The 12,034-nt window shown below is 38.0% G+C and overlaps 1 protein-coding gene and 1 pseudogene across 1 annotated transcript; one reads left to right on the top strand and one right to left on the bottom strand.

The window, feature by feature from the left end:
• Positions 1–5,118: 5,118 nt before the first annotated feature.
• On the top strand, positions 5,119–11,816 carry LOC103445756 (probable glutathione S-transferase; annotated as a pseudogene).
• On the bottom strand, positions 9,458–11,210 carry LOC139188986 (uncharacterized). The gene is made up of 2 exons (XM_070807171.1): positions 10,088–11,210; positions 9,458–9,776 (listed from the first exon to the last, which is right to left on the bottom strand). The coding sequence occupies exons 1-2, from the start codon at positions 11,127–11,129 to the stop codon at positions 9,739–9,741; spliced, it is 1,080 nt and encodes a 359-aa protein (XP_070663272.1). The 5' UTR covers positions 11,130–11,210; the 3' UTR covers positions 9,458–9,738.
• Positions 11,817–12,034: the final 218 nt, after the last annotated feature.

The raw sequence follows: 12,034 nt of genomic DNA, 5'->3' as shown, positions 1-12,034 counted from the left end.
TGGTAAACTTCCTCTTTCTACACTACTGCTTCAGGAGCTAGGTAAAAACATGAAAGAACGAGAAAAGTATTCTCCAGTTAAAATTTAATCGGATTTATAAACTTCAGAATTGTACTCATTCATGGACGTAATCATGGTGTGCTTTAGGCAATGTTTTTCATGATTAGACAGTCCGTATAAGTGAGCCAAAGAGCCATGGAATCCTCGTTCAGGAGGTACTTCCGTTGGTAATGCTTCAGGCATAAGTCTTCGAATGAAGATCATGGCGAAGGCTTATTCAGTTTTTCCTTGCCATTGTTGGCTTCAATGGTGTCTTAGCTTCTTAATAGTCAAGTGGAGATTCACGTCTTGTACCCTACATAAAGTGATTTATATTATAAACGTCCAAATTAGGAAAATCGAACTTGTGATAGTTCGACAATCCACTGAATTGGAGGGAACAAGATTGTGATTGGTGCTATGGGAATGAATCATCCATAAGCATCAAAGTTAGAACATTCGGGATTCTAAGACATGGTTTACATGAAAAACGTCGAGTTTTCATGGGTGTATTGTTTTATGAAATCTTCGGGTTTCAAAGGCACTAAATTTGAAACTACAAGTTCAATTTAGTTTATGAACGTTTAGTTCATAAAAGAGAAGTTCATGTAAGAACACAAAATGCAATATGCTGATTTAAGTTTAGTGGATTTGGGTTGCTTTAGGAACTTAAGTGTGAGTGCTTCGGGACTACGAAAGTGAGTCAATGGTTCAAAGTATAAAAATAAATTATTGAATCGTTAATGTCCAAAAGTGGGCTTCAGGCCAATAATTTTGGATTCATTATCAGATTAATGGACTGCATGTCACTTTTAATTAATTCAATAAATTAGACCATACATGGTCGATTGTAGAAGCAAAATAATAATAAAATAATATTATTGGATCGAAAAAATAGCATAGCCCAAAAAAAGGTTGGGTGTCGTGAGTCGGCAAGGCCCTATGGGTATATGGGCTCAGGGAAAGGCTGCAAAGGCAGTCCAAATATGGATGCAGGCCACGACCGAGAGACATAGGTAGGCCCAAAAGCCTACGGGGTTGGGAGGAACCCCAACCTCAGCTGGGTTCCTGTTTTGGTCAAATGGAGGGGTAGGGGCAGGTCCAACAAGACGCTGGCCTTGGGTCGCGTGGGAAAGAAAACCCAGCCAACTAGGCTGGTTTAATATGTTGCCGGCTAGGGAAAAAAAATCTAAGCCCAGCAAGCGTATAGCTTTGCTGGTGAGTCAGGCCGAATTACAGGTGGTGCTCGGGGCTTCAAGCTCGTCGAAACTACCCCAGGCCGAAGCCTAGTTCTTGTGTGCAGGAGCAGGAAACCTAAAGGGCTACTGCGGTGATCCATGCAGCTGGGCTTCAGGCCATCGACTGTGCATGGGTGGCCGATGCCGTATCATGTCCACTTTTTTTCCTTTTTTTTTTTTTTGAAATTTCTAGGGTTTGAAAAACCCTAACATGCTTCTAATTTAAATTTGTACTTTGACTCACATATTCCACATAGCAAATATAATTGCGCAATGCATGAAACAAATATATATATTAACAAATATATGAACATATACAATATATATATATATATATATATCGGAAGGAAAATATAAACATAGGGAGTTCATGCATCATGGGGAATGTTTTCATACTTCATGGTTGTTTCAAATATCTTACTTTATTTGAAGCGTACCTAATTGGCAGAAAATTACAAAAGCCTTTGAATCTGTAGAAGATCCTTCTCGGAAAGCCGGAATTGCATCTCCAATGCGTTGTATCACGTTCAACATAGAAAAATTAAATTGAATCAATAGCATGTAGATCAATTCAATAAAATAATTAATTAATCATAAAAAGAGTGTAAAACGTAATACTCACCTGATTGAATAATAAACTCTCTTGTTAGCGCAGCGTCAAGAGCGTGTTAATAACGTGTTGTAGGCATAATTTACTAAACAATTATGTAGGCCATAGAGAGAGGGAGAGAGTGCGGCATAGAGAGAGAAAATAAGAGAGAGATGTGTAATTGTGAGTGTGTGTTATTTCACCCCATTGTGCCTTTATTTATAGTAGTAAGATAGATAAAAACTTTTTCCTTTAGGATTACAACATTTAATAGGTAATCTACTCCTAATAGGAATATAAAATACATTCTCATATCTACTAGGATTTACACAATCACATTCCTAACTAATAGGACTGCAACATCTCCAACCTTTTTCTTGAAGAAAAATTGCACAAAAGCAGGGGCAAAGAGACTCAATGAATAAATTGAATGTTTTGCATGCTTCGCTCTATTTTTATTAAAAAAATTAATCTTTAACACTGTGACTCCAATTATTCAAATCTTTTTTTTTTCTTTTTTTTTTTTGTCAAATGATGGATTATTTCAAATTAGATGTTAGATTAGCTACCAACGGAGTTTGAACCCACGCTGTCATGCAAGAGCTTAACATATTTCCACCACTGTGGTAAAGAGCCACTTGCAATTATTCAAATTTTGAATCTGCAACTGTTGACTAACAATAACTCATCACATATTTCAATGAGGCAATCGGAAGATAGCCCATGTGGTAAAAAAAACTAGGATTTAAACCCTCGTGGTGTAATCCGTTAGCAAATTTAGTCCAAAACTAATTTTTCTGTTAATTGTCCTTTAAATGCAGAGATAAATATGTATTTTAACGTGTTCTTCTTCCTTGTCTCTACTGTTTTATCTCTCACCAAGAAAATAATGAAGATGGTGAAGATGTTTATAACTCATCTTTATATAGCACAAACATCATAGCATCTTGTAAATTTTGAGAAGTGTGTCAAAACAAATCAGAAAATGAATGAAAACCTTGTTAACCAAATCAATCAACAATAACCAAGGTATAAGTCTCACCAATCGTAGCAACCCAAAAACCAAACCAATCCGACATAGCGAAATCCAGTCAATAAACAGAAAATTACTCTGAAACCCATCAGCCAATATACAGCATGTAGAAGCAAAGCAGCTCATGCACCCTCCCTATCTTGTCAGTGTTCCGTCTAGGGATGGCCTCCCTTGGCCCTCTTCTGTATAATTCCCAAGTTGGGGTGGGACTAAATAACCCATCCATCTCGGCTGTAGGTAGATTTTATTTTATTTTTTTTGTAGCTTTTTTGGCTTGATAGTTATTCATCATACTTATGGGAACATGCCTGTTCCTGTTCTACGTAAGAGTTGTGCTTATCTTCTCATTTCCTAAGGAGTCTTTTTGTATTTTTCTTCTCCCTACTGTTTGTTAATGGAATTCCTATTGACAAAAAAAAAAAAAAATCCTAAAAAACCCAAATTCACAATGATCCAGCGGCAAAGTGGCCATTGCAGAAAAGCGCAGCTGGATCTTCCTCATTTACCATCGCTTACTCCCCCAACATAATCAAAACCCAACTAGACGAGGAATCGCAAAGAGAAGAAGAACAAGTGAAAAGTACATTTTTACCCCACAGTTAACGAACAACTAACGGAAAAATCACTTGTGAACTAAATTTACTAACGGACTACACCACAAAAGTTTAAATCCTATTTTTTTTTAACATGAGGACTATCTATCCGATTATGCCAAAACCAAAACAAAACAAATAATGCATGCATGACTTTGTCGTGCTTTTCACATAAAGCGGTAGACTCTTTGCAAAAAGGTTTTTCTCCACCCCTTCCCCTACTTGGCACTTTCGTAAATAAAGTGAAATTCAAATTCAAAAACTACATATTCGTACAGTGCAATTTCCCCCCTTACTTTTAGACTAAAGTAATTAATTACACTATCATTTTTTTTTTACTAGAATAATCTTATTAAAAATGATAACTACTAATATGAAATTCAAAGTTGAATTTTATGAATTTCTGCATTCTAAATGTTTCTTTTTCATATAGAATATATAATCTCTCTTTTTTATTTATTTTATGAATACAATGAAAGAAGAATAAATTGTAGCAATGGTTCCTCAATTTTAATCTAATTGGAGTAATGGTCCCTCAACTAAAAATTCATTGTCATGGGTTCCTAAACTCATCAAAACATGTAACTATAGTCATTTTCATCAACTCTGTTAGAACTTTCGTCAAAATGAGGCACGTGTCATGCAAGTGAGGCTAAATCAAAGGGCAAATATGGAAAATCAAATAAGAAAAATTGTATCAATGGTCTGTTAACTTTAATTCAACTGGAGAAATTGTCCCTTAACTTTAACCCAATCAGAGCAATGGTATCTCAACTTAACCCAATCAGAGCAATGACCTCTCAACTTTAACTCAATTGGAGCAATAGTCATTTCAATATAACTAATTTTGACAAAATTCTGACGTAGTTGAAGAAAATGACCATATCTAAACATTTTGATGAGTTAAAAGACCAATATTAATAAATTTTTAGTTGAGTGATCATTGTTTTAATTTAATTAAAGTTGAAGGCCATTAAGAATTGGGTGTGGTAATTGGTAAATCAAATACTTCTGTCACAATTCCAAAGATTATTACCTATAAAAGGATGTGTAATCATGTTTAGACTCTAAGAATGAATTATATATAAGAATGAATTCCTATCAAAAGTAATCCTCTAGAATTATCAATAGAAGGTAATCCTCTAGAAAGTAATCCTCTAGAATTATCTATAAAAGAATGAATTCATTTTCAAAGATGTGGTGTCCAATTTCACCAAGAAAAAGAAAGAACATATGGTCTCCAAATATGCATGAAAATATCAAAAGGGGATATTCGTCGGATTTTTTTATGTGAGAATTTCTAAGATCTTTCAATTATATGTATTCATCGTATATTATGCAGTTAGGTTTTATTAAGTATTGTTTATATTCAATTTTAAATAAAAAAAATTATAATAATTTCTAATCGTATGATGAATAAATAAATTAAAGAATTTCCAGGATCCTCACAAAAAATAATCAAGCCAGAATACTCTCTCGAAAATATCTAACTTACATCACCGAAAGTAATGGCATACAGCATGCCACGTCACACCCTACAAAAATCAGCCACATCCGTATTGCCACGTATGTGTAGATACATATATATCTTACCGATCCTCTTCGGATTCTTTTAATAAGAATCTTAAAAAACCGTGAATTACATACGTTTGTTGTATTTGCGAATCTTCGGAATTCTTACAAAAAAAAGATCCAGCGAGAATTCGGATTCCATATATATATCCTCTTCTGCCCGTGTGAATATCAATCTGGAATATTTTAGCATCAAGTAAAACACTATAGCCTACAGCTAGAAGTAGTTGTGAATGTGTGTGTCAAAAATGGCGGATGAGGTTATTCTTCTGGACTACTGGGCAAGCATGTTTGGCATGAGGGCCAGAGTAGCGCTGGCGGAGAAGGGCGCCAAGTATGAGTACAGAGAGGAGGACTTGAGGAATAAGATTAAGAGCCAGCTGCTTCTGCAGATGAACCCGGTTCACAAGAAGATCCCGGTTCTCATTCATAACGGTAAGCCGGTCTGCGAGTCACTCATCATTGTGCAGTATATTGATGAGGTTTGGAGGGATAAAGCTCCTTTGCTTCCCTCTGAGCCTTACCAGAAAGCTCACTCAAGGTTTCTGGGCTGATTGCATTGACAAGAAGGTAACTTAAATTGTCTGAGTTGTTTCTTGTTCTAATTAATTGTTTGTTTTTTAGGTTCCTGTTAGGATGTGATTTGGGGTTTTCATGAGTTTCATTAAAATTTGATATATATGCGGTAGAGCCCACATTCTTTTCTATTGGATGAATAGTTAGATGAGGTACAATCTTCAAGTCTGTATCCTACATGGGAGTAGAATACAAATTTTTATAGGCTATGTGGAGGTATTATTCTAAAAGTTCTCGTTTATCGCCGTCTAGCCCACCTAGGTGTTAGATCGTTAGCCATTGTTTTGATTTGTCTTTAAATTTAGCCATTGTTTTGATTTGTCTTTAAATGTTAGACGATTGCTCACCGTCCTAATTAATCCTTAAGTATTTAAAAATTAATAAAAAACACTTAGACTCACATAAATTAGTGGGATCAATCTTCATATTACCAATTGATTTTACGGTATAATTTCAATTTTTTTCATGGTAACAAAGTATGGTCCTCTTGTAAAGCTAAATGGTCACGCGCTTCACATTATCTTGTTGTATTGTTTACGTGGTAAGTTTATGAATTTACCACATGTGCAGACCTGTTGTCACTCCGACTTTCTTTACAAATCTCTCTTGCATGCCTCGTTAATTTTTATGAACGGCTTTTGTGATCTCTGCTATTTTGTGATCCCTGCTATTTTGTGATCCATTTCTTGCTACACTTAAGTTCAATCATTGGAACGTACAAAACCCTATCCAAATATAGCCGCCGGAATTAGAAAATAAGTCAAAATTTAATTAATCCCTCTGAATTCAAAATTTAATTAATCCCACTGAACTCGCTATAGCAATGATCTGATGCAATCTTGTCTTAAAATTGCAGCTATATGATGCTGGCTCGAAGATATGGTTGACAAAGGGAGAGGAACAAGAGGCTGCAAAAAAGGATTTTATCGAAATCCTGAAGCAGTTGGAGGGACAGCTTGGAGACAAGCTATTGAATTTTGATGTATATTTGCTTGATGAAACAATTACAAGATGAAACATATATATAGGGAAGAAAAAGATCATAAGCCTAATTTTGCCTAACTTACCTATCTTGCTTGACTAACCTAACTTGCCTAACTTTGAACAAGAAAGTTGACTAGCCTAATTTCACCATTATTCCAACATGTTTATTTCATGCATTTTAACACTCCCCCTCAAGTTGGAGTGTGAATGTCGATGACACCCAACTTTCTAATTAAGACCTCAAATTGTGCCGAGCTTAGTGGTTTGGTGAACAAGTCTGCAGGTTGATTCGAGGTCCGTATGTAAGCTGTTTGCACCATTCCCATTTGAATCTTCTCACGTACTAGGTGACAGTCTATCTCTATATGCTTCGTTCGTTCATGAAACACTGGGTTCGAAGCAATGTGCATGGCAGCTTGATTATCACAAAACATTGTGACTGGTTGTACATGATTTACTTGCAAATCCTTCAAAATGTTTCTTAGCCATATAACTTCACAACAAGTAGTAGCCATAGAACGGTATTCTGCCTCTGCACTAGAACGAGATATTGTGCTTTGTTTCTTCGTTTTCCAAGATATCGGTGCTTGTCCAAGGAAGATACAATAACCGGTTATTGACCTTCTAGTGTCTTTACACCGAGCCCAATCAGCATCACAAAAGGCTTGTAATTGTAGTGAACCTGTAGAAGGCAAAAGAATTCCCTGTCCAGGAGATTGTTTGATGTACCTGAGAACCTTATGCACCGCTTCAAGGTGTGGTTGTCGTGGCTTGTCCATGAATTGGCTCAACATATTAACCACATAAGTCAGGTCAGGCCGCGTGATGGTTAAGTAAATCAGCCTCCCTACGAGTCGCTTGTATGAAGAAGGATCATGTAGGAGCGTCCCATCAGTTTGTGTAAGGGACAGGTTTGGTTCCATTGGTAATCGTGAGGGCTTCGCACCAAGGAACCCAGCATCTTCTAGTATCTCCAACGCATATTTGCGTTGGCACAAGGCAATCCCTTGTTTAGATCTTGCAACTTCTATCCCCAAAAAGTATTTGAGTTTTCCCAAATCCTTTAGTTTAAAATGTTGGGAAAGGAAGAGTTTAGTCTCTTCAATTTCTCTCAAATTGTTACCTGCAAGTATCACGTCATCAACATACACAAGTAATGCCATAAAACTGCCTTGACGGTTTCGGACGAACAATGAGTAATCTGACCATGATTGATGAAAACCAGCAGTCTTGAGAGCACTAGACAACTTGATAAACCATTGTCTCGAGGCCTGTTTTAAACCATAAATGGATTTGTGTAATTTGCATACTCGTGTCTCCCCCTTTCGTCCGAACCCAGGAGGCAAGGACATATAAACCTCCTCGTATAAGTCACCATGCAAAAATGCGTTGTTCACATCAAGTTGATGAAGATGCCAGCCTCGTATGGAGGCAATACTCGGGAGGACGCGGACGGTGGTGAGCTTGGCAACTGGAGCAAAAGTTTCCCGATAATCAAGCCCCTCAATTTGACTGTAGCCTTTAGCAACGAGACGAGCTTTGTAGCGTTCAACACTGCCGTCAGGTTTAAGCTTCACCTTATAGATCCATTTGCAACCGATGGGATGTTTGTGAGGTGGTAAGGGCACAAGAGTCCAAGTGCGATTGTCATGAAGGGCAACAATCTCTTTTTGCATGGCGTCACGCCATTTTGGATCCTGAACAGCTTGCGAAAAACTGGTGGGTTCTTTGATAATGGTGAGGGTGGTGAGAAATGTTTTGTGAGTGGGGGATACATGGTCATAAGATAAATAACGAGATATGGGGTGAGATGTACCTGATGACTGGACCATGCTTGTGGAAGATGTGGGAGCAACACGGGAAGGGAGGGCCACCTCAACATGAAAGTCCTGCAAAAATGTGGAAGTTTTGGTCGGTCGAGTGCTACGACGGAGTGGAGGTGGTTGGTCTGGTGATGGAGTTGTTGGAGGTGGTGAAGAGTGTAGGGTATGTGAAGGTGTTGATAAGGTATCTGGTGGTGGAGTTGTAGTAGGTAAAGGAGATGAGAGTGGTGTGATGTTGGCAAGTGTGGGAGAGGTGATGTTTATTTCTTCGGGTGCAAGGCTTGAGTGCGACTCAATGGGAGAGGTCAAGTCAAACGTGATGGGTGAGGGTGTAATGTTTGATGGAGACGGGGCAGCGGAAGTGGTATGATTTTGGAATGGAAAATGATCTTCAAAAAAAACAACATCCCTAGAAACAAAAGTCTTATTGTGTTTTATATCAAACAATTTATAACCCTTTTGACCATAAGGATACCCAAGAAAAATGCATTGGATTGCACAGGGGTCGAATTTAGAGGGCCTTTGGGCGTGTGTAGAAGAAAAACATAAACTACCGAAAACCTTTAAATGGGAATAGTTAGGTGCTTTGTGAAACAGTTTTTCGTAAGGTGTTTTACCTTGGAGAAGTGGAGTGGGTGTTCTATTGATGAGGTAGGCTGAGGTTAAGATTGCATCCCCCCAAAAACGTTTTGGCAAACAAGCTTGAAAGAGCAAAGCCCGAGCAACGTTGAGCAAATGCCGGTGTTTACGTTCGGCAACACCATTTTGTTGTGGTGTGTTGACACAACTAGATTGATGTATGATGCCTTTGAGAGCATAAAATTGCTCAAGCTTAAACTCAAGGCCATTGTCACTTCGTATGATTTGAACTCTGGTATTGAATTGAGTCTCAATCATTTGAATGAATCCGACTAAAATGTCTTTTGTGTCAGATTTATGTTTCATCAAATAAACCCAAGTGCTTCTAGTGTAGTCATCTACGATGGTAAGGAAATACTTGGCACCTGAAATAGAAGCAACTTGATAACCACCCCAAATATCAATATGCAATAATTCAAAACATGATTTGGTAGAAATAGAGCTCAAAGGAAAGGGTGATCTTGTTTGTTTGGCCAATGGGCAAATTAAACATTTTTCCAAATCACAAGCCTTATTGTTAAATAAAGGTAATAACGAAGTGACTTTATGAGATGGGTGTCCTAGGCGTTGGTGCCAAAGCTTTGGTGAGACGGTTTGAATATTGTTGCATGTTCCTTTCTTTGATGGGTCGAGGTAGTAAAGTCCATCCCTTTCAGTTCCTGTCCCAATCATCTTCCCCGAGCGAAGGTCCTGAATGACACAAAATTGGGTGAAGAAAATGGTGACATATAAGGAATCATAGGCTAGTTTACTGATAGATATTAAATTCAACCTAAAGAACGGCACACATAGGACATTTTCAAGGATAAGATTATGAGAGAAAACAACTTGTCCAATGTGAGTGACTTTGGCAACGGAACCATTTGGCAGTTCAACTGTATGATTTTCAACAGCTCGTGAGTGTGTAAAGAGACTAGGACTGCAAACTATGTGATCCGTGGCACCACTGTCCAGGATCCAAATACTTTTGGTTCCTTTACATGAAAAAGAGAAGGCTTTACCTGAAAGTTCTTCATGACTAGGAAGATTATTGACTTGATTGGCAAATGATGAGTTGTTCTTGTTCAACATCTGAAGGATTTGCTTGCAGTCTTCCTGAGAGAACGGGAAATTAGGCACTGTCTCTTGCTTGTTACTTTGTGAAACTTGATTCCCCTTTGAAGAAAAGAGACGATTGGATTCGGTCTCTGTGGCTGCTTTCCGTTTTCGACAGAAATCGAAGGTGTGGCCTTTCCATCCGTAAAAAGTGCACTTGAGATGTGCACGACAATTTTTGGTGATGTGACATCGCATCTCCTTGTCTTCAGGTGTAGGTTCTCGCGACAGATTCTTCACTGCAAAGACAGCAGTTTCTAGTTGTGTGCTTTTCCCATTGGAAACCTCTGCCTGGCGTTCATGTCGAATGACCAACGCATATGCCTTGTTCATCGTAAGCAGTGGTTCGAGAAGAAGAGTATTGCTTCGAACCGTAGCATACGATTCGTTCAGTCCCATAAGGAACTTCATGGTTTTCTGAGTTTCAACATATGAGTTCATCTCATTCTTTGTTCCACAACTGCATGCTGGAATGGAACACAAAGTATCACGTTCATCCCATAAACTTTTAAGTTTAGTGAAGTAAGAACTTACACTCATATTGCTTTGGACGCAATCATGGATCTCGTTCTCAACATGGAACAGCTGAACTATATTCACATGTGAGAACCTCTCCTGCAGATCGGTCCACATTTGTCGAGCATCCTTGTAGTTGATGACACTCCCTGAAATCTCCTTTGACATGGAGCCTAGTAGCCATGTCTTGACCAAGTTGTTGCAGCGATTCCATTGCTGCAGCTCCTCAAAATTATCCTCACTTGGTTTGTTGATCGTTCCATCAACAAAACCAAGTTTGTTCTTGACCGTTAAGGCCATACTCATGGATTGAACCCATGTGTTGTAGTTGTCTTCCACCAATGGTTGTGGTACGAGGATTGCACCAGGTTGATCCGAGTGGTGGAGATAGAGCGGGTGGTTGGGATTTTCCCATTTTGAATGAGAGGCCATGCCTAGAATGGTTGACCTCGTGGTTGCTTTAGAGATGTGTTTTGTGGTTTTTCCCAGATCACAGCTCTGATACCATATTGAATTTTGATGTATATTTGCTTGATGAAACAATTACAAGATGAAACATATATATAGGGAAGAAAAAGATCATAAGCCTAATTTTGCCTAACTTACCTATCTTGCTTGACTAACCTAACTTGCCTAACTTTGAACAAGAAAGTTGACTAGCCTAATTTCACCATTATTCCAACATGTTTATTTCATGCATTTTAACACAAGCCATATTTTGAGGGTGAGAAATTTGGGTTCTTGGACATTGCTCTCATCACGTTCTACTGCTGGTTCCATGCATATGAGACCTGTGGAAACTTCAGCATCGAAGCCGAGTGTCCCAAGCTCATTGCATGGGCCAAGAGGTGCATGCAGAGAGAGAGTGTTTCGAAATCTCTTGCTGACAAAAAGAAGGTGTATGAGCTTGTTCTTGGCGTGCAGAAGATGCTTGGTGTGGATTGAGGGAGAGATATCAATAGGGTGCTGGCTAGAACGTCAGAGTCCTAGAGTGAAGTGTGAATCTGTATCTTGTATAATTTCTTTCCTTTATGTATCCTGTTTTAGTTTCTAGTGAGATACTAGATAGTAATGCCTGCGTGTTTTTGCGGGATTACAAATAACACGAACAATTTTGTACTTCAAATATTTCCGCCAATGACTAGACAATTTTATTAAACAGGGAATAAGATGATTTTCTTGTCACAAAATTAGCGTTTTCAATGCATCAAAGCAAGTGGTAATTATTAAAATGAATATGCTAACATATATGATAAAATTTAGTAACCTGAATATCAACAATCAGAAACATAATTGTAAATATAAAGTTAGGTCATTTAATGGTTACAAACCAGGTA

The sequence above is a fragment of the Malus domestica genome, chromosome 10 (genome assembly GCF_042453785.1).
Source record: "Malus domestica chromosome 10, GDT2T_hap1".
NCBI lineage: Eukaryota > Viridiplantae > Streptophyta > Magnoliopsida > Rosales > Rosaceae > Malus > Malus domestica.
Note: the sequence above shows the minus strand (reverse complement) of the source record. Positions and strands in the feature narration are given on the sequence as shown.

Bases quoted from the DNA above. Each gene is read 5' to 3' on its own strand.
- LOC139188986 (XM_070807171.1), bottom strand. From the start codon at position 11,129: ATGGCCTCTCATTCAAAATGGGAAAATCCCAACCACCCGCTCTATCTC. The intron at 9,777-10,087 runs GTAAAGCCTTCT...TGTGTCATTCAG, and splicing joins TAGTCATGAAGAACTTTCAG to GACCTTCGCTCGGGGAAGAT.